The sequence below is a fragment of the Nerophis lumbriciformis genome, linkage group LG01 (assembly GCF_033978685.3).
Source record: "Nerophis lumbriciformis linkage group LG01, RoL_Nlum_v2.1, whole genome shotgun sequence".
NCBI classification, from domain to species: domain Eukaryota; kingdom Metazoa; phylum Chordata; class Actinopteri; order Syngnathiformes; family Syngnathidae; genus Nerophis; species Nerophis lumbriciformis.
Window position 1 is genome coordinate 18,480,001 of NC_084548.2, and position 24,027 is coordinate 18,504,027.

At 38.7% G+C, this 24,027-nt stretch overlaps 1 protein-coding gene across 2 annotated transcripts in view; it reads left to right on the top strand.

Moving 5' to 3' along the window:
- pex14 (peroxisomal biogenesis factor 14) overlaps window positions 1–24,027 on the top strand; it is a 121,444-nt gene that overhangs the window by 3,098 nt on the left and 94,319 nt on the right. For both annotated transcript variants that reach the window (XM_061976521.1, XM_061976513.1), the window contains exon 2: window positions 4,204–4,257. In XM_061976521.1, the coding sequence (XP_061832505.1) occupies window positions 4,204–4,257 (54 nt within the window). The remainder of the gene's footprint in view (window positions 1–4,203; window positions 4,258–24,027) is intronic.

Genomic DNA, 24,027 nt, shown 5'->3' on the forward strand with positions numbered 1-24,027 from the left:
TGTAGTCATGTATTTTATGAAATTGTATTGTCCCCTTTGAAACAAACTAATCTAATCTAATTTAAATGGTCACCTATCATTTTCGAAAGGTAAACGCATATCAATGCTTAAACGTATGACTTTCGCTTTTCTTCATAAGATAACCCTTTACTGTATTTACGTGCATAAAGGCATATTTGCTCGAGACCTCTTCAAATATGCTTAGAACAGAATATTATAGACTTTATTGTAATAACACAACACCAAAGCAGTGGGATTTGTGAAATCTCCCCTTGACAGCTGTGCCGACAAAAAAGTGTAAATACAAGAGCAAACAAAAAAGGTACTAAACGCCACAGATATAATTTAACATGATACACAATAGAAAACTTGTCAAGGATTCTTCTTAAAAGAGGGGTAACAACATTGGCAATTAAAAACTTCAACACATATTTAAGGAAAATAGAAATTGTGAGGGGGCAGGTACTGTTTAAAGTACTTAACACATAACTTTAAATTTTATATAAGAATGGTAATTAAGTAAGTACACCTTAATTTGTGACTTGTTGTAACTTAAAATATTATTGATATACACCTGCACCTCAAACATAATTTTAACAATCAAGTAGTTTATAATAATTAGTGCTGCCAAATGATTAAATATTTTGATCAGATTAATCATACTTGTATTTGGATTAATCATGGATAATCATAGACTCAGTAAACTACAAAACCCAAAACCAGTGAAGTTGGCATGTTGTGTAATTCGTAAATAAAAACAGAATACAATGATTTGCAAATCCTTTTCAACTTATATTCAGTTGAATAAACTGCAAATACAATATATTTAATGTTCAAACTGAGAAACTTGTTTTTTTTGCAAATAATCGTTACCTTAGAATTTAATGGCAGCAACACATTGCAATAGAGTTGGCACTGGGGCATTTTTACCACTGTGTTACATGGCCTTTCCTTTTAACAACACTCAGTAAACGTTTGGGAACTGAGGAGACCAATGTTTGAAGCTTTTCAGGTGGAATTCTTTCCCATTCTTGCTTGATGTACAGCTTAAGTTGTTCAACAGTCCGCGGTCTCTGTTGTGGTATTTTAGGCTTCATATTGCGCCACACATTTTTAATGGTAGACAGGTCTGGACTACAGGCAGGCCAGTCTAGTACCCGCACTCTTTTACTATGAAGCCACGTTGTTGTAACACGTGGCTTCACATTGTCTTTCTGAAATAAGCAGGGGCGTCCATGATAAAGTTGCTTGGATGGCAACATACAGTGGGGCAAAAAAGTATTTAGTCAGCCACCGATTGTGCAAGTTCTCCCACTTAAAATGATGACAGAGGTCTGTAATTTTCATCATAGGTACACTTCAACTGTGAGAGACAGAATGTGAAAAAAAATCCAGGAATTCACATTGTAGGAATTTTAAATAATGTATTTGTAAATTATGGTGGAAAATAAGTATTTGGTCACTTCAAACAAGGAAGATCTCTGGCTCTCACAGACCAGTAACTTCTTCTTTAAGAAGCTCTTCTGTCCTCCACTCGTTACCCGTATTAATGGCACCTGTTTGAACTCGTTATCTGTATAAAAGACACCTGTCCACAGCCTCAAACAATCAGACTCCAAACTCCACTATGGCCAAGACCAAAGAGCTGTCGAAGGACACCAGGAAAAGAATTGTAGACCTGCACCAGACTGGGAAGAGTGAATCTACAATAGGCAAGCAGCTTGGTGTGAAAAAAACAACTGTGGGAGCAATTATCAGAAAATGGAAGACATACAAGACCACTGATAATCTCCCTCGATCTGGAGCTCCACGCAAGATCTCATCCCGTGGGGTCAAAATGATCATGAGAACGGTGAGCAAAAATCCCAGAACCACACGGGGGGACCTGGTGAATGACCTGCAGAGAGCTGGGACCAAAGTAACAAAGGTTACCATCAGTAACACACTACGCCGACAGGGAATCAAATCCTGCAGTGCCAGACGTGTCCCCCTGCTTAAGCCAGTGCATGTCCAGGCCCGTCTGAAGTTTGCCAGAGAGTACATGGATGATACAGCAGAGGATTGGGAGAATGTCATGTGGTCAGATGAAACCAAAATATAACGTTTTGGTATAAACTCAACTCGTCGTGTTTGGAGGAAGAAGAATACTGAGTTGCATCCAAAGAACACCATACCTACTGTGAAGCATAGGGGTGGAAACATCATGCTTTGGGGCTGTTTTTCTGCTAAGGGGACAGGCCGACTGATCCGTGTTAAGGAAAGAATGAATGGGGCCATGTATCGTGAGATTTTGAGCCAAAACCTCCTTCCATCAGTGAGAGCTTTGAAGATGAAATGTGGCTGGGTCTTCCAGCATGACAATGATCCCAAACACACCGCCCGGGCAACGAAGGAGTGGCTCCGTAAGAAGCATTTGAAAGTCCTGGAGTGGCCTAGCCAGTCGCCAGACCTCAACCCCATAGAAAATCTGTGGAGGGAGTTGAAAGTCCGTGTTGCTCGGCGACAGCCCCAAAACATCACTGCTCTCGAGAAGATCTGCATGGAGGAATGGGCCAAAATACCAGCTACTGTGTGTGCAAACCTGGTAAAGACCTATAGTAGTCGTTTGACCTCTGTTATTGCCAACAAAGGTTATATTACAAAGTACCCGGTATTGAGTTGAATTTTTGTTATTGACCAAATACTTATTTTCCACCATAATTTACAAATAAATTCTTTAAAATTCCTACAATGTGAATTCCTGGATTTTTTTTCACATTCTGTCTCTCACAGTTGAAGTGTACCTATGATCAACATTACAGACCTCTGTCATAATTTTAAGTGGGAGAACTTGCACAATCGGTGGCTGACTAAATACTTTTTTGCCCCACTGTCTGTTGCTCCAAAACCTGTGTGTACCTTTCAGCATTAATGGTGCCTTCACAGATGTGTAAGTTACGTATGCTTTGGGCACTAATACACCCCCATACCATCACATAAACTGGCTTTTGAACTTTGCGCCCATAAAAATCCGGAGGGTTCTTTTCCTCTTTTTTCCATAGGACACAATGTCCATAGTTTCCAAAAACAATGTGAAATGTGGACTCATCAGACCACCAAACACTTTTCCACTTTGCATCAGTCCATCTTAGATGAGCTCGGGCCCAGCGAAGTCGGCGGCATTTCTGGGTGTTGTTGATAAATGGCTTTGGCTTTGCTTAGTAGAGTTTTAACTTGTACTTACAGATGTAGCGACAAACTGTAGTTACTGACAGAGGTTTTCTGAAGTGTTCCTGAGCCCATGTGGTGATACCCTTTACACACTGATGTCGGTTTTTGATGCAGTACCGCCCGAGGTATCGAAGGTCACAGGCATTCAATGGTACGTGCAGTGATTTCTCAAGTCATTCTTCAACTTTCTTAGTCTTTTTTGCCACTAGTGTAAGCTTTTTTGAAACAGGTTGCAGGCATCAAATTCCAAATGAGCTAATATTTGTAAAAAATAAAGATTTCCAGTTCAAACGTTAAGTATCTTGTCTTTGCAGTCTATTCAATTGAATATAGGTTGAAAAGGATTTGCAAATCATTGTATTCTCTTTTTTTAATTTACGATTGACACAAACTGCCAACTTCACTGGTTTTGGGGTTTGTATATCATTTATTGATATTATTGAAATAATACATTATCATCTGCACATATACACATCCACAATACTCGTCTGGTTAATTAAAAAAAAATTTTAAATCCCTCTTTTTTGGATTAATTTTGTGCTGTAGTGTGAGTATTGCTGCTCTAATACCCTCACATGATCTGTAAATGCCCTTAAATTAGTATGACAATTTAGCGTAATACAATGTTTTTCAGTTTAGTAAAGTAATACTATAATTAAGAGCATTTATTCATTTAAATCTGCGATTTCCAACTCCTTAAGGATGCTAGGAAAGTTTTAAACTTGATTTTGAAGGTAAATAAATAGAATTATGACAATGTTAAAATGTTTTGTCAGTATGTTAAAATATATACTGTACAGATTATTTGGGGGGAGAAAAGTAACTGTCAATGTTCTTCTAGTGTGTGGATTTTAATTTTTTATTTGCTCAGATGTTCATATTGTAAGCTTTTCCTTTGATTTATTATCATCAAACATGACTACCGGTAGTATGTTATTAAATCTGCCATCCAGCAGATGGCTCTCTAATACCACTTCTTTTCTATCTTCTTAGGCGGCCCCTTCTCCTGGGAATGATGGCGCACCAGCTCCTGCCAGAGAAGCACTGGTAAGAAGGGAACATTTAATTATAATAAAACTACCTAAATGATAAGGCAATGAGGACTAAAATATTTCAAAGTAATTCACAATATCTACTTAATGCAGGTGTGTATTAACGCTTGGTATTAGATATTTATTTTCATCTCATGTAATCAAGAAAACATAATGCGCTGAATACATTTTCATAAATAATGGGAGTAATATTGTTAATTAGGCTGCATGTCATGATTCTTAATCATGTACCTTTAAAATCTCTTGAGTGTAAAACTTTTAAAACCGCAAACAAATCATTCACTGGCCAGCTGTAGTTTGCAAAGAGCGAAACGCATAATGCTTGTATTTAAGGAATTTAATGACTTTCAGCGTTTCAGCAATTAGTAGAGCCACAATGTATCATCTTTAAAGGGTGAAAATAGTCCATTATAATGTATATCATGTATAATGGTCTATAATTTTAGCTGTAATTATAATGTTTAAAACTTTTAATAAAACATGCACCATTTACCTGTGGCTCGCTTTTGTCCATCCAAATAGAAACAAACACGTTTTGGGTTCCAAGTTCCTGCAAAGTTTATCATTTATAAAAAAAAAAGTTAATATTGTATTAAATCTTGAAGCATATGGAAATACATAGCACCAAATTTTGAGCCCCCATACACAAGACTCCTGAAGCCCCCCATTCCACCCTAAACCTAACACACTTGTACAGTATGTTCACATGCACTAAAAACTAATTATTGCTGGGAATTTGGTTGAAACCAGCTTTGTGAAAAATTATTTAAAAACCTAATTAGGTTTTTTTGACTTTATAAAGATGGGATGAACATAATTAGAACATTTATAAACACCCTTAAATCATTTGGTTTTGTTTAGTTAAGATTTTTTCTTCTTTTTTTTTGACAAAATTGCCAACAAATTCAATAAAAAGTGATTTTAAATAGTCATATAACCTCTCAATATTCACTTAAATATGATTACAAATATGTCAAGTTTCCTTTTAGTTCAGAGTGGAAAGTGGAGATGAGCTGATAAAAATAAGATTATCATCAATGGGTAATATAAATCCTAATTATACATAATTATTTTGACAATTATGTTATTATTAGTGCATCTGCTGGGGGTTTTGTCTCCCCTGTCTTTAAAAACTAGTAAAGGCCTCTGTTTCTAACTTTAATCGAGGGTCCCTTATGTGCAATGCAAAAGTGAAACTTGTAAATAACGTTCTTCTATGCTGCCACAGATAGATTGATTATATTTTTACCTTTCCTTTATCACCTCGGGCCATTAGTTTAAAACATTTAATCTGGATGAAAATTATCCGTATTTGAAAAAAAAATGTTTTTGCTACCCAGGATCAGGTAATCTCTTACTTTTATGCCTTTTTTCAAAGCAACATTGGATTGGATCAATCTGATGCAGATGCAGTTTTCAAGATTACCAAATCCGTATGACCGGTGCTCTAAATGGGACAACATATCACACTGTGGGCCAGAGCTATGTAAATAACAACAGGTAGAAGAACCAACATGGGGTTATTGTGTTTTTTTTAGACAAAACACACAAATAACAAACATCCACTTCCAGTCATAATTTCTTTTATGACCCCTCATTTGAGCCACAACAAATACAAATCGGATATACATTAACAAATACATTGTTGATATTTGGAAAACGTCTTAGATAAAAAGGCTAAATGTCCAATAGTTACAAAATAAAGAATGTTCAGGGTTCTTCCTCATCTGAGGGGACCAGAATTTATTTTGACTTGACCCTAATTGGTATATCTTATCTGACCAATTTTAAAGTTTTACTACATTTTCTTCCTGAAATCCATCTTGAAATTCTACCCCCTGTTAGGATCAGGATGATTTTTAAATTTATTTATAAAAAATGTTATCGAAGTTATCCAAATCCTGCTGAAATATTTTGAACAACACAAACTGGAGGTTTGATCAAGATTAAAACTAGAATTTAATTCAGTGATGTAATTTGTTTTCAGAATCCTTCTTTCACTTTTGAACAACACATTTTCAAGTTTTTATCAAATCCGATAACTCAATTACCTTTGAAAATTGGCTTCTCAGCCCCGTTTTAAAATGTTGGTGCTGTGTGTGAATGCTTAAAGAAAGATAGATGGATACCGTAAATTCAAGACTGTAAGCCGCTACTATTGTTTGTGTTTTACAAATTCTTCAGTAAATTCACCAAAACGTCACCGTGGAGTTAATGAGTTTGTTTAGCTCAGGGATGCCCATTAAGTCGATCGCGAGCTAACGGTCGATCGCGGAGGGCGTGTCAGTCGATCAGTCAATAAAAAAATAGACCTAAAAATGTTTGATCATCGATCTTCACCAAGACGTCACTTTCGTCACTTGATTGACATTCACGACACCCGGGGGTCTTCTGAGATGACGCTGGCTGCTGCGAGCTCATTATTAATAAAAAATGACCGACAGGAAGGCGAGAAACACTTTTTATTTCAACAGACTCTCGCGCCATACATGCCGTCAAAACTCTAAAGACCGACTGCAGAGTTCCTGTCTTCACAATAAAAGCGCTGCTTCATCCTGCCTGCGCTAACAAAATAAGAGTTTTAGAAAGCTGGCGTGCACAAGCCAACAAGCTTCGGAGTTTGCCGCCAATGTATTGCTTGTGAAGTGTATTCAAACAAGTATGGAAGCTGGACAAATAAGATGCCAAAAACCAACCACTTTCATGTGGTATTGGACAGAAAGGAGGACTTTTTTCTCCTCCATTTGAAAATGCGGACATTATCAGCACTACTGTTTGATTCCAATCAATGCAAGTCATCAAAATCAGATAATACACCAATTTATATTCTTGTCTTCATGAAAGAAAGGAATCTATAAAACGTCTATTTCATAAATAACTAAATACAAATGATATATATGAATGAAGTAGATCACCTCGACTTGGTCAATTGAAAAGTAGCTCGCCTGCAGAAAAAGTGTGGGCACCTCTGGTTTAGCTGATTGGAGAGCTCGCTTCCGCAGCTTGTGGGTTCATGTCATACCAAAGACTATAAAAATGGAACCCATTACCTCCCTGCTTGGCACTCAGCAGCAATGGTTGGAATTGGGGGTTAAATCACCAAAAATGATTCCCGGGTGTGGTCACCGCTGCTGCCCACTTCTCCCCTCACCTCCCAGGGGGTGAACAAGGGGATGGGTCAAATGCAGAGGACAAATTTCACCACACCCAATGTGTGTGTGCCAATCATTGGTACTTTAACTTCAACTTAATGAACTCTGTTGTGTTTGATCAGTCATTTTACTGCTGTGTTACAGACACCGTTTGGAAACAATTGAGGATGTAAATGAACATTTACAGAATCTTTCTATGTAAATAATATTGCAACGAATATATCTGCGACTTATAATCCGTTGCGGCTAATATATGGAAAAATAGATTTTCTTCCAAAATTTAGTGGATGCGTCTTATATACCGGTGAGCTCTATGGTCTGAAAAATACAGTAGATAGATAGATAAAATTAAACTTGTTTTAATCCTTTGGGAAAGTTCCTTCAAGAAAATTCTAATTCAAGCAGCAAGTAGCGCCAGAAAATACAGGAAAAAACACTCAAAGATATCCATCCATCCATTTTCTACCGCTTATTCCCTTTGGGGTCGCGGGGGGCGCTGGAGCCTATCTCAGCTACAATCATATACAAATAAATTAGAGTAACAAAACAAAGGTGAGCTTTGAAGACGTCTGTGTTCCTTGAAGTGTACAAAGCTACCTTTGCCACTATCCAAGTGGAATCATTTTGTATTTTTAAATCAGAGGGGTAGGTAGTGAGACATTCTTAATTTGATTGAACTTTCAGTTACATTTATTCTATATTACATGTATTATGTTGTTTTTTTTATAACTTTATAGTTTACATATTTAAATGACCACTTTGACGCCGTTGACTGCATTATAGTACAATTTAGTATATAGCAAGTTCTGCATACATACAAAGTTGGCCAAATTTAAAGATGTATTGTTTTTTTTCAGTATCAATGTGTGTAAAAAAAAAAAAAGTGAGGACAATGATGGAAAATTGGGAGTGGTTGTTGAGGGAAGACGCCACATAGCGTACTGGAAATATCCTTGTACTGTACCGGCATATACAGTAGGATAACGTCCAGGTTTGGGAGTAGTGGACTGTTCAACCAACATGTCTCAATGTCATTCACCATCACTCTCAACCCCCCCCTCACGTCATGCCTTCATGCCAAGGCTAATTTAATCCTGGGGTTATTGATTGTGGGAGCATTCTCTCAGGCTTTCTTTCAATTTACTTCAATTTCATCATCCCATTGCGCTTCAAGACTGCCTCCTCAAAAAGGGAAGGAATTCTTGTTAGGAGGGTTCTGATTCGAGACTGGTTGACAAGTACACACCCACATACACACACACATCCCACTTCCTACCCCCACCAACACACACTTGCAGCCCCTTCTTTCCTTTCTCTTTTTGATGAGCTGCCCTTTCCCAGTTAAGTGGATTATTACAGTAAGGATAATTCTTGTCACATGGCATTATTTGGATGAGGTGAATAATTGAAATTTGTGTCTGAAAGGATTTTATCTGGATGAGAGGAAAGGGAGTGCTGGCAGGGTTGGGAGGGCAGTGAGCGAGTGAGCAAAAGAAGGGAGAGATAGAGAGAGATTTGTATAACATTTATGTACACATGTGCACGGACGGGGCACACCAGTTACGTTAAGAGGTTCTGACTCACCTCGCCCAAATCAGCTGGCCCTGGCACACTGCTCAGTGTGAGCTATCCTTTGTGGTAACAAGGGGGTCCTGCTCAGGGGCCTCTGCCAGCATCTAGGCCAGAGGAGCAGGTCTGGAACTACAGTGAGAGAGACAGACGATGGTAGCACCGTGCTTGACTGGTGTACCAGTCGCTGCCAGCCGCTCTTGTTGCCTCTGGCACTGCTCTTTACTTGCTACTCGCCCCGTCTTGCTCTGTCTCTGCCCCACCCACCCACATACACACACAACCACCCGCCACCTTCCAGTCATCGGTGCCATGCCGTCTACCCCCGCCAGCCTCTTTCTGGTGTCTCCCACGTTTCTGTCTGCTTCCTCCCTGCAGGGACACCCTGTTCTCACCCTTCATATCATCATATCACTTCATATCACTCACATTTCATTCAAATCCACTCCAAGGAAACAGTAGCTGTATAAGTGAAGCTGAAATATTGTCCACTTACCATACTGTTTTCCATGAATGCATTACAAAATTAGACTGTTTATTACATTATTTAGTTATATGATTATATACATTTTAAAACATTATTTGTACAGTATGTGACTATTACATGATGTACATATCAGTCCTTCCAGATACTGTGGGCTTTTTTTTGTGATTGGGCAGCCTAAAATGCATGAATTTACGGCAGCTTTTTCTGAAAGTTGCAATGATTAGATTTTTTTTCTTCCAAAAACATTTAATCAACTTGTGATTTTATGAATTGGTTATCAATGTTTTAGGTGTTCTTTGTAACTCTGACCTAAAAAGCACAGTATTGTAAAACATTTGAAAACAAAATGATGTAGGAACGGCGTGGCGCAGTGGAAGAATGGCCGTGCGCGACCCGAGGGTCCCTGGTTCAATCCCCACCTAGTACCAACCTCGTCATGTCCGTTGTGTCCTGAGCAAGACACTTCACCCTTGCTCCTGATGGGTGCTGGTTAGCGCCTTGCATGGCAGCTCCCTCCATCAGTGTGTGAATGTGTGTGTGAATGGGTAAATGTGGAAGTAGTGTCAAAGCGCTTTGAGTACCTTGAAGGTAGAAAAGCGCTATACAAGTACAACCCATTTATCATTTATCATTTTACTTGTTTGTTCCGACACAGATTTAAGTCGACACAAGCTGTGTTTGCATTACCCTTAGAAATGCGCAAAACCTAAATATTGCAATAAGAAACTGGTAATGGAAACACCCATTTTTCAAAAAACTCATAAAATATCGCTAAAACATTTTTACACTCATGAGGTGTTTTTTCAGACGTTTCGATATGGAAGTGTGCCGCAAAAGCATCATGGAAACACTTTTTCGCATTTACAAGGCACCGGAGTTTAGGTGCCTTGTAAATGCAAAAAAGTGTCCGTGAATTCCTCGTTCACAATTCACTTCCAAAAATCCCTGATTCGTGGCCCCTGCCATGTGTAATAAGATGGTTGTATTTTTATGGTCTTTGCACGAGTACAACAACATTTTTTTTCAGCACAAACTCGTTCAAGTGTAGACAAACAAAGAGGGTACAGGGTTACAGAACAGGGACGCTGATGGGTTGCCACAAGCTGCCCCGTAAAAGTGGGAAAAATGTAGACGTTTGGGGGAAGATGAGTAAAAAAAAATTCAATCTCAGAGTGGGCTCCTGACTGGGCCCAGTCTGGAGTGGGGTAAAAAACTCCATAGCAAAGCACATATGCATATTACAACATACAACTTGAGACTTGCAAGGGGCGAGCATCCGGCCCAAAGCTGCCAGCCACGACGGGTGCTGCTTTGTCCATCATACCACATTGGGTGAGGCGTTGAAGGTGTGGGATTAGGGGTGGTGTATGTGTGTGTGGCGTGTATTTTTCTTGGATTCATGTGTGAGTGTACCCCTGCAGCATGTCTCTGTTCCACGATCTTGGTGCTCCTGCAACCGCCAGTCAGTCCAAAATCAACAACAACAACAGGTGTGTGTCATTGGATGTTGCCTGAAAGCGACCTGCCTTCGTCTTCTATTGACAATCACGGCAACAGCAGTGGCTGCAATTGTAATCACAGGTCCAAAACCATGGAATCGCAAAGCGTCCACCTTTTTTAAAGAGGAGTCTCGCAGGACGAGATTTTACGAAAATTACGGCTCATGACGCAAAACAGCCTTTAATGGAAACACCTAGTAGTCACAAATGTACATTGACGAAATTTTTTGAAATATCGCTTTTAAAATGCAAAAAAAACTGCAATGGAAACAAATAGGTCGTAAAATTACATACTCAGAGCTCATTGTCAAATTACTGTATTGTTTTATTTCATTGTAACTCATCCATCTATAATAATCGTAATTAATAGGGGTTTTGAAAAAGCTTTATTCACACCTAAATTGCGATTCTCATTTATCCCGATTAAAAATCGGTTCATAATATAAAACATTTTTTTGGCATATATACGTATGTCATATGTCATCAGCCAAGAAGAGCTTTTATAACCTATAACCTTTTGAAAAGGTTTTATTATATTGTTTATACCAAATAATATATTGTAAAATCGGTTTGAATCCAGAATCGTGTTAAATCGAGAATCTATTCTGAATCGAATCATCACCCCAAGAATCGCAATTGAATCGAATTGGTAGTTGTTTTAACATTCAAATACCTAGTAATTAATTATAGTTACAAAGTTACAGCTCCCTTATTGTCTGCTGTCTGATCTGTCATACACAAGTTGCAGACATTCTGTATGTTTATTTTACTCCTGAAAGGTGTCCGTCCATCTTGTGAATTATATATCTATATGGCACTTTTGTTTAGAGACATACACTTTACATGCATCTTTAAGCTACATTTAAACTAGTGTGGGTGGCACTGGGAGAAGGTGGGTAAAGTGTCTTGCCCAAGGACACAACAGCAGTGACTTGGCTGGCGGAAGCGGAGATCGAACCTGGAACCCTCAAGTTGCTGGCACGGCTGCTGTAGCAACCAAGCCAAGCTGCCCCATCAAACATTAATTTATGTTTCAACACATTTACCCCCGTTAGGAGCATTTGTGAACTGTTGAGAGCAATCTATAGCACAATTTGAGTGGCCATGAGAGATTATCATCACACTTCAACATATCTGTCACGTAAATGCTGCCTCTTTGCTCGGTTGGAATTGCAAATAAGAATCTGTTGTTAATTGTCTCACTCTTAATAAATAAAGGTTGAATAAATATATAAATTACGGCTGTAAAGTGGTTAATAGTTTTAATCAGGTTAATCACACTCTCAAACTGTGATTAATTATCATTAATCACAGGTTATTATTTGCTTGCATAAGTAAAACGTGTTTAAGAAAGAAAATACCCCAATATTTGGATACAAACAGAATTTGGTAGTCAGAATGTCATACAATAATTTTTTTTTAAATGTTTTACTGAACTGCAACTAATTTATTTGCTCAAAACTTATAAATGATAAATGATAAATGGGTTGTACTTGTATAGCGCTTTTCTACCTTCAAGGTACTCAAAGCGCTTTGACACTACTTCCACATTTACCCATTCACACACACATTCACACACTGATGGAGGGAGCTGCCATGCAAGGCGCTAACCAGCACCCATCAGGAGCAAGGGTGAAGTGTCTTGCTCAGGACACAACGGACATGACGAGGTTGGTACTAGGTGGGGATTGAACCAGGGGCCCTCGGGTTGCGCACGGCCACTCTGCCACTGCGCCACGCCGTCCCACCAAAACTTGATGACAATAAGTATAGTAAGAATTAAGTGCATATTTTGAAAGTCTCTGCACTAATATAGCAAACTAGGCACAGATGTACAATATATTAATGCGTTATGTAATAAAGACACCCATAAACAGATTTACATAGGGCACCATTTACATCTGCATTTAGTCTTCTTTAGTTTAGTTGAAACAAATGTAAGCCAGTTTTTAATTTTGTTGGTGATGTTTTACCATGAATTGATTCACGTGGACCCCGACTTAAACAAGTTGAACAACTTATTCGGGTGTTACCATTTAGTGGTCAATTGTACTGAATATGTACTGAACTGTGCAATCTACTAATAAAAGTTTCAATTATTCAATCAAACCAGATGTGACCTGTCGCACTGTTTTTGTGGAGCCAGAAGTGTGTGTGTGTGAGAGAAGTTGCCTTGACGAGAAGTCCGTTTTTTGACGAGAGACGTGATGGTTGTCAATAACGAACGTACCTCTCGATTCCCTCTTTATGGTCTGTCTTTTTTGCTGGGCTTTATCTAATTACAGAACCTTGGTTACACAAACAAGCTTATTTACCTTTTCGGATGACAGCGCTGTTTTCTTTTTTTGTACAAACTACCTTTAGTTTGAATGACGTTAGTTGGCGACATGAACAACATCTTGCAGTTTTTGATCTTTAAAGATGATAATGTCCTACGTGCGGTGCCTGTCCATTTAGAAAAGGCGTTGTTTAATGCAGTGTTTTTCAACCTTTTTTGAGCCAAGGCACGTTTTTTTCATTTAAAAAATACAGAGGCACACCACCAACAGAAAACGTTAAAAAATAGAACTCCACCAGGTCGTCGTGCCTTATTTTGAGTTTGTTGATGTTTTGCTTTAATTCTTGTTTCGCGCTGTTATTTTGGTGCATCTTCCTGTTTTGTTGGTGTTTTCCTGTAGCAGCTTCACAACTTCCTTTGAGTGCTATTGCCTGCACCTGCTTTGTGTTAGCAAGCAAGACTATTTAAGTTGTGCGGATTCTATCCTTCTTTGTGGGGACATTGTTGATTGTCATGTCATGTACGGATGTACTTTGTGGACGTCATGTCATCTCTGCTCCACACGCTGTAAGTCTTTGCTGTCGTCCAGCATTCTGTTTTTGTTTTCTTTGTAGCCAGTTCAGTTTTACTTTTGTTTTGCATAGCCATCCCTATGCTTCATTGCCTTTCCTTTCCCTTTTGTTAATTTTTTGTTTAAGCATTACATACCTTTTTTACCTGCACGCTGTCTCCCGCTCTGGTCTGCATATTGGGATCACAACAAACCATCCTCGTCTCACCCGACACATTCCGACTTTTACAAAGCAATGAACTAAGCAAGCAAATGGTTATATTATCAAAAAAAACTAAATGAAAACAAAAACAATATAAAAGGAACTTGGGATGTTTTAAATAGTCTAATCAAACAAGAATATTCAAAGTTGACATATCCTGACTACGTTATTGATGAAAACGGTGAAGATTATAATATGAGTAATGTAGTGAATAAGTTCAATAGTTTTTTTGTAAATGTTGGTCCTAAATTGGCAGTTGATATCCCAGACAATGGAGTTACAAAATCTACTATTGAACAGAATTCTTCATCATTCTTCCTCTCAGCTACAAATGAGCAGGAATTGACAAACATTGTGCGGAAGTGTAAAAGTAAGTGCTCCACTGACTGGCATGATATCAACATGATATTGGTTCAAAAAGTTATACTGAATATTGTAAAACCCTTGACTTATATATGTAACCTATCATTCCAGACTGGCTGCTTTCCAAGTCAAATGAAAATCGCTAAGGTAACTCCGCTCTTCAAAAGTGACAGCAAACACGCTTTCACCAATTACAGACCAATCTCTCTTTTGCCTCAGTTCTCAAAAATCTTAGAGAAACTATTTAACTCCCGACTTGAATCTTTTCTTGAGAAGCATCATATAATCAATGACGGTCAGTGTGGCTTTAGGTCCAAACGAACAACCTCAATGGCGATAACTGAAGCTATTGAGGAAATTACTAATGCACTGGAGCATAAAAGATATGCAGTACGTATTTTTATTGATCTAAAGAAAGCCTTTGATACCATTAATCATTAAATTCAACTAGATAAAATGGGAAGATATGGAATTAGGGGGCTGGCTGGTGATTGGTTAAAAAGTTATTCAACAGGGAGGGTACAGTTTGTTAAAATGGGTAAATTTTTATCTGATACTCTTGGCATTGCTTGTGGTGTCCCCCAAGGGTCCGTGTTGGGGCCAAAACTGTTTAATGTATATATTAATGATATGTTTAATACATCCAAAGTACTGAAATGTATACTATTTGCAGACAACACAAATATATTCTACAGTAGTGATGACTATAATGAGCTCATAAATACAGTAAACACAGAACTAAACATAGTAAAAAAAAATGGGTGGACACAAATAAATTATCTTTGAATATAAATAAAACTAAGATAGTGATGTTTGGAAATCGCAACATAACGTCTGATCAGAAAATAAGTATTGATCGTACCCAAATTGAAATCGTAAATGAGAATTAATTTTTGGGAGTAATAATTGATAGTAAACTATCATGGAAACCTCATGTCAGACACATTAAAACAAAAAATCTCCAAAAGCCTCTCAATTATAAACACAGCAAAACTATACCTCAATGAAAATGCACTCCGTACTCTATACTGCACCTTGGTACTACCATACCTTATGTACTGTGTTGAAGTATGGGGGAATACTTACCACAACACAATTCATCCTCTGATCATATTACAGAAAAGAGCAGTTGGAGAGCACAAAGTTGGTTATTTAGAACAGTGGTCCCCAACCACCGATCCGCGGCCCGGTACCGGTCCGTGGATCGATTGGTACCGGGCCGCACAAGAAATTAAAAAAAATTAAATTAAAAAAATTAATATTTTATTTTTTATTTTTTATTAAATAAACATAAAACAACACCAGATACACTTACAATTAGTGCACCAACCCACGGCACACCACGCAATATCTCATGGCACACTAGTGTGCCGCGGCACAGTGGTTGAAAAACACTGGTTTAATGTATCTGTGGTAAACGCAGATGAACTCAGCCAGCATAGTTTGTTGTCCTCTGTTTGCTGTTCATGTAGCATTCATGCTAGGGGCGCCATTCTCACGTTCATGTTTCGCTTTGAGATGCTATTTTAAACTTGATGCACACCGATGATAAGAAAGTTTGTTGCTGCAATACTACCGTAGTTAATTACCTCAGATTGATGTAAAGATTGATGTAGTTTTTGAAGGGCGCTGAACACTGCCTGTGCAATGCGTGCTGCCTTACGGCGGTCAAAACAAACAATGTTATTAATCGTCATTCTTTGATGGTAACACGATCATTTTTTTTTTATTAACCACATGCGTTAACGTTGACAATCCATGTAAAATAGGAAGTAAAGACGCCTGTGTATCGCTAAAAGTTTACATACTACAGTACCCAGAAGGCTGAGCTCTGTAAACAGGAACGGAAGTAGGTCTAAGGAGAGAGGGCCACAATTGTTCCGTTTGAGAAAAAAAAAAAAAGTTGTTACATTAGATAGGGATGTCTCGATCCGATATTTGGATCGGATCGGCCGCCGATATTTGCCAAAAAATGCGTATCGGCAAGGCATGGGAAAATGTCGATCCAGATCCAGTTTAAAAAAAAACTCTGGTCCGTGTTTTCCTACGCACCGACTTAAATAATACATTCCACTTTTCTGCTGCTCCCTAATTTCCGTTCCGCATTTTCCAGCGCACCTTCAACACATCCACCGGTCTGTGGATTCTCACTCAGTTGCTTTTAGCTGCTGGCATTACACGACAGGCTCTTCTCACTCTTTCCTGTGTCTCCCTCTCACAGACAGCAAGCGCACCTTCTTACACACGTCACATACTGTCACGTCATACGTCACACACATTTACGCCCTCTTCGAGCAGAGAGGTAGCAGCAGGGCTAACGTTAGCTGTGATGCTAGCGCAGCTGTGTGCAATTGCGCACTGCTCAAGTGTCCTCTGCGCATAGCAATTATATGGCACGCACAACATCAAATAAAAAATAAGCGCATAACAATTTTCGACACACGGACACGACAGAGAAAACAGTTTTCGTCATCATTGTTCAAATATTGTAATGTCTGCCGAGACGCTTATCTCCATTCGGTGCCACACGTCCACACCATCAAAATGCCGAGGCAAACATTTCCACATCAACACCGTATGAAAAAATTAGTGATTTTTTTAGTTGTGATTTCCTTCTCTGCATGAAAGTTTAAAAGTAGCATATATTAATGCAGTATGAAGAAGAATGTTTTAATGTAGACATGCAAGCCTTGAAAGAAAATGTTGAAAATCAAGACTACATTTCCTGCAAATGGGTGCATTTCTACCCTATATTTTAACTTTAGATTTATTCTCATATCAAACTCTTTTGGCTGTCTTTTTGACACTTACATCCGGCGCCCCCCTCCACACCCCGGATTATAAATAATGTAAATAATTCAATGTGATTATCTTGTGTGATGACTGTATTATGATGATAGTATATATCTGATAGTATATATCTGTATCATGAATCAATTTAAGTGGACCCCGACTTAAACAAGTTGAAAAACTTATTCGGGTGTTACCATTTAGTGGTCAATTGTACGGAATATGTACTTCACTGTGCAACCTACTAATAAAAGTCTCAATCAATCAATCAAAACACACAGAATCATCATACTGCTGTGATTATATGCATCAAGTGTTCATTCAAGGCGAAGGCAAAATATCGAGATATGTATCGTGTATCGCAATATGGCCTTAAAATATCGCAATATTAAAAAAAGGCCATATCGCCCAGCCCTAGTTCAATGATGCCATTTCTGTTTGTCATGTATAATTTTGTCTATTTTGTGTTTATCCTTGAATAAACAGGTCAGTTTCTTGTTACCAACCATTGTGTATTATTCAAACTCCCCTAATTCAGCTGGCTAGTTGTTCTCAAGAGTACTAAAACCCTTTTCAACATGATTCTGACAACTAAGTAGGCTAAATAACTTTAAACTTTAATACATGCTCGGATAGGCCAGTATCGGTCAGTATCGGTATCGGTCAGTATCGGTATCGGATCGGAAATGCAAAAACAATATCGGTATCGGATCGGAAGTGCAAAAACCTGGATCGGGACATCCCTAACATTAATAGACATTGTGTTTCTTGCTTTGTCTACACAAGAAACAAACATACGTTTTGATTGGACAGTTGATGTGTGGGTTTGAGCGCCGCTCAAAGATACATTTTTATTTGCCAAAATGACGCTGATTGGCCACAATGTGCGGGGAAGTTGCTTTTTCCTACTTCTTTTCGGACATGTTGAGATGTGAAACTGTAAATATGTGACTTCCTACATTACATAATTTAAGATATGAGCTGTCTCTCGGCTTTTTGTTATGCTTTTAATTGCGAGCATGCCTTGAGTTACAAGTATTTTCACACTCCGTTGAAGTAAATTGTTACGGTCTTGTGTAGTTTGAGTAGCGGAGTTAATATATTGTTACACATCATTCTTGCTTTATTTACATAAGAAACTAATTTGTCTGTTTGGTTTTAAGTGATTAGCTTTTTTTTTACTCTTGAAATGTTTGTAAAGGTTATAAAAGTTATCGCAACAACGACTCCTGTGTGTAAATGTAGGTAATGTAAACTCCTTTTTTTTTTGAGAGGAGGAGGGGGTGGCAGTAGGAGGGGACAAAGAATTATAGAAACGTCACCGCTCTCACCGCAACTTCAAAAGCTCCCCTTCCCCAGGATATTTAGCGACTATGATGAAAAATTTAGCGAGCGTTAAATAAGCTGCTTTGAAGTGATCTGTTGCAGCTCAGCTGTCTCCAAATTTCTGTCGCCCCTACGCTACCGGCATCATAGCATAGAGGTTGTGTGTTTAGGCGCACGAGTTGTGGGGCACCTGGCTTGTTGGCGGAGGATGTGCCAGTAGTAATCAGTACAGCCAGAAACATGAAGGCACTACTGCTGCTGGTAATGTCCCCTTTTGACTCTGTCTGGAGCCTTTCTTCATCAGTTCACTTCTCTTCCCCTGACAGCCTCGCGGGTAGGCAGATGTTCCTCATTTGTCAGCCCTGAAAAACATATATATATTTTTTTATATCTGATGCAAGGGTGTAACACAGACGTGTTCAATTGGTGTTACTAGTAAATCTAAGGTCAATTTTTGGTCATGACGTAGCTATTTTCCCTTCTGGATATTGCTTTATGAATGTGTAAAATTGGTGGGATACAAACCATTTCATAATTTAAATCAGTGATTCCCAACACCTGTGCCACGGGACAATAAAAGATTACCAATGCCACTTAATTTGTCAAAAACTAATATTTAAGGGTGCAGCTATCAATTGTTTTTGTAATCGAGTAATCTATTGATTAATTTGTTTGACTAATCGAGTAATCAAATAAAACACCCTTTATAGCCTGAATGCGTTTTTTTTTAGGAAAAATAGTTTAAACCATAGACATCTTATAATTAGACGCAGCATCGACCGCTACTGCCTACTGGCGCTGACGAGACGCTGGGCCGCCATTTTGGAGTGGTGATCAACTCCACTCAGTGCAATTCATTTGGCAGGAGCAATGAACTGTCAGCGCATTTAATTAATTTTACCTCACTGAATACCACTGATTTTCATGCGTTTTTTTGTCATACGTGTAGCTATGATAAAGTACACATGTTTTGCCGTGTTTTATTATTCATAATTTGCTTAACAGGAATATAATATTTTTATATGCTATAAATGACCAGACGTCCGAGATCAAAACTGGGAATATAATCCCAGAGAAAGGGGGAAAAAACGGTCAGCTATTTTTAAATTCAAGAAACAATATGATTAGGTTATATATACATATGTACCGTATATCCTACATAAACAATGTATGAATACATTAGATATCTATATAGTTTAGGGACATATAGCCTGTAGTATAACCTATAGTTCATAGCCAGGTGAACACATAGCCTAGTAGTTCAACAGTAATCCCAAAAATTACCCCATTCCAGGTGTCAGGTAAGTGTGGCGGGGCCTTTTCCTGTGTATCACATATTTTGTCCCACACATTTCACGAAGGTGGGCTACACAACATTGGGTTGGAAAGCTAGACTAAATTTAGACTTGTATAATACTGTATAGCCACTGTCCATCTGATTGTCTAGTTAGCTAACATATATTACCCCCCCCCCCTACACAATCTGGACTGTGGTCCTAACTTTTACCACTGTTGGCTTTTACAATCTTTATCTTCATCATTTATTTCAACTTTATGTTATTCAAGTATGACATTTTTAAATGTAATTAATTTCATTGACAAGCAATTATGGTCATACTCTTGTTTGCTAGCGGCTACGATTTCAGAACTATTGAAGATCATGGCTCCTTCTCAACTCTGTGGTAATCAGTGTTGGGTTAGTTACTGAAAACCAGTAACTAGTTACAGTTACTAGTTACTTTATTTCAAAAGTAACTCAGTTACTAACTCAGTTACTTACACCAAAAAGTAATGCGTTACTGTGAAAAGTAACTATTTAGTTACTTCTTTTTTTCTTCTTTTTTTTTTTAAAGCTCCCATTAATGCCCTTTTTGCCTTCATTTCAGTACTGTTATTGCACTGGAGAATAATACAATCTGTTGATCAACTTGACATGCATTTTTATTTTCCTTTTAACATAATTAATGAAAAACAGTGCAACATAAAAAGGCATTCCTCCTTTCTTTAAACTTGGACCAATGACCATTAATAAAAAACAAGTTTAAGTGCAACATAAGAAGAAACATCATCTTCCTTGAAACATAGGTAGTGAAATAAAGCCTGACATCTGGAGTGATGCTGCTGTCTTCCACACTTGGAGCCATGGATTGTAGAATCCTTGTTTTCAGTGGCAGGATCATTGACACAGATGGTGAAGTTTCAGTGCTCAGTAGAGATGGAACACTTTTGAGGGGTTTAAGCACCTAGAGGACCTCATCTGCCACTCTCACATCATCATCAGACAGGGTGACATTTGTCTTCAGGGTGTTGTGGGTCAATGCAGAGTATATAGCTGCCTGCTGCTCCAACATATCATAAGTGGAGTTCCACCTCGTTGGGACATCATGTATGAGCAGGCAGCTTTAGCATTTCTTGCTTTGTCTTAAGCACATGAGCAGCTGTTGTGCTTGGGTGGAAGTAAGAAACCTTCCTGATCCTCCCAAAGAGGCGCTCCATCCTATTGACTGAGATTCCCTTCTGTGATGCCAAATTCACTACATGTGCAAAGCACCTATCTGTGGTCCCAGTCCTGCCTCATTCTCTGTAATTATTTGATTTTTGGCATTATCACGTGTGACTGGGATATCTTTATCTTCCATTCCTCCACTGCTTGTGTCATTACCTGCGCAAGGTGACTCTCGTAGAGGGGGCGTGTCTTCTCATCTCCCAGTCTGCTGTGATGAAGTGAGCGCTTATAGTTCCGCTGGACGTCCACCCGTCTGTCATGAGCGCAACAGATGATGCTCGGGATAGTTCATCCACAACTTTTTTCTTCTCCTGCTCATAAAGATCTGGCACAATCTTATTGCTGAAGTGGGTGCGCGACGGGATGTCGTAACGTGGTTCAAGCACGTTCAGCATGTGTTTAAAACCCTCGTTTTGCACAACCGAATCTGCACTTATAAACACACCGATTCAATGGCGCTGGGCGTTCAAGCTCCTCCGTTATTGCGCTCGCCATGACCACGCTGTGTGTGGACTGAACGTGCCAACAACTTTTTTTTTTTGTTTCATATATCAAACCGCGGATCAAACCTCCCCTCCCCGCCTCCACCCCCACACCCCCACACACACACACACATAGACCGCGCCTCTTTTCTTCTCTCCGGCTTGTGACAGAGGAAGATTCAGAAGAAAGACACCGCAGCGCTTCTGTTTCTAGCCGATACTACATCAAAAGTAACGTAAAATAACGCAGTAACGCATCATGTAGTAACGGTAACTAAATTACTGAATAAAAAAAAATAACGCGTTAGATTACTAGTTACCGCCGAAACTAACGGCGTTACAGTAACGCGTTACTTTGTAACGCGTTAGTCCCAACACTGGTGGTAATATTCTTTTCACAAAATACGACCAATAGCACGTTAATGTTAAATCTTACTTGTGAAAAGTAATCCCCCGATTCCTAATCTGCTCATTTGAGCAGGAAAACGCTGAACACCAGCCCGGCATCTTTGTTTTCTACCTGTCAACTGTCAGTTTAGGCTGCTCGCCGGCTGCTCATCACCACTTCAAGGTGGCGGCGGAATTTCTCGCGTCACAGCAGCCAATGCTGCGTCGACTTATAAGATGTTATGGTTGAAACAGTCAAGGGTTTTTTTGATTATATTTTTCTTCTTTGATTCTTCTTATAAATTCACCTAACATTACCGTTTTCTACCACTTGTCCCTCCTCGGGTCGTGGCGGTGTCTCAGCCTATCACAGCTGCAGTTGGGCAGAAGGCATTGTACACCTTGGATTAGTTGCCACCTCATCGCAGGTCAACACAGATAGACAGACAACATTCACACTCACATCCACACACTAGGGCTATATATATTATTTATACAAAAAAATAAAACAATAAAAGAAAGGTAACAGATAAAGAAACAACCAAAACAAAGAGACTACTATTGGGGCGGTGTAGCTCGGTTAGTAGAGTGGCCGTGCCAGCAACTTGAGTGTTCCAGGTTCGATCCCCGCTTCCGCCATCCTAATCACTGCCGTTGTGTCCTTGGGCAAGACACTTTACCCACCTGCTCCCAGTGCCACCCACACTGGTTTAAATGTAACGTAGATATTGTGTTTCACTATGTAAAAGCGCTTTGAGTCACTAGAGAAAAGCGCTATATAAAATATAATTCAATTCAATACTGTATCTCGAAAAGTATGATCAATTAAGTGACAATGTATTCACCAATTTTATAATAAACGTTAAGGTATTCTTTGGAGGAGTGGTGTTTGATTTTTGGACAAACCCGTTGGCATTAACATACAAACTGTAGATGCTAACATGCCCCCATGTGTTTGAGTAAAACGTTTGGTATGCAGGTCATATAAGATGGCATTAGGTGCCAAAATAGATTTGTTTCTGTTTGAATGCTGCTCTTAAATGTGTAAGGCGCTTTCCCGGTAACATGCTGCAGTATTGAAGTAGTTGATAACAGTGAAATGCCAGCTCCGTTTGACAGTGCAAACATTAACCACATTGTTTGTCTTTTCAGTGTTAAATGATCACAAAACCTTTGAGAGCTTCTGTCGTCTTCTTTGGGCCCTTTGCTCTTTTTTGCCCTCTGTGCGCTCTATTGGAGAAGTCTTGCGGAAACATTATTACTATTAGCGTAATTTAAGTTATTGGCACTCCATGCGATCTGGATTGTATTAATGTTTATTATTAAGCCTCTTAAACGAAACATCCAATCAACAAACTATGAATCAAATATTTCTTCTAATCAATGTCTCATTGCATTCGTATATATATACAGGGCTGCCAAGTTTCAGAACATTACTACAGTGAGACTAAAAAATGGCCTTTTTAACACCGATTTGGCCTGTTTGAATGTCGATTTATATCTTAAGACTAATGTTCTCACCCCCAACAGCTCTCTCTGCACTGTGGCCTCCTAATGCTAGTCTTATTTAACCAGAAATTAGAAATAAAAATAATCTCCACTGTTTTCTCTGTTTTCTTTTCTGTCTCATCCTCTGCATCTGTGTTCTCAATTTGTATCTTTTCTACAACTCCATTCTCACTGTCCTTAATCTCTTCTTATCTCTCTTCATCTTCCAGTGTTGCCAACTCCTCAGTAAGGAAAGTAGATATTGACTGTCATAAAAGTTGCTTAAAGTTGATAAATGACATCATTGGTTCATTTGCATAATTGATTACAATGGATGTTGTAGGAGAGAGGAATAACGTAGTGGGAGACATACAAAGTGAGTTAAAAAATGCAAATTATGATTAGAACTGTAAATTATTTTTTTTCTGTTGATTCTTAGTTTAGTTGTATTTTTCTTTGTTTTACTTTGTTAAATGTGTATCAAATTTGATTAAAAGACTACAGGGTTGGGATACACACCAACGAACCAAATCTATTTACTGGCCATAACATGAAGGACATGTTTATTTATATTTGAACCATGACAGTGGTGGAACATGTACATTAATCTCACTCTGTAAACAAAGGTGGGAACAGCGGCAGCTTTGCTCAGAGTGGGTGGGCAT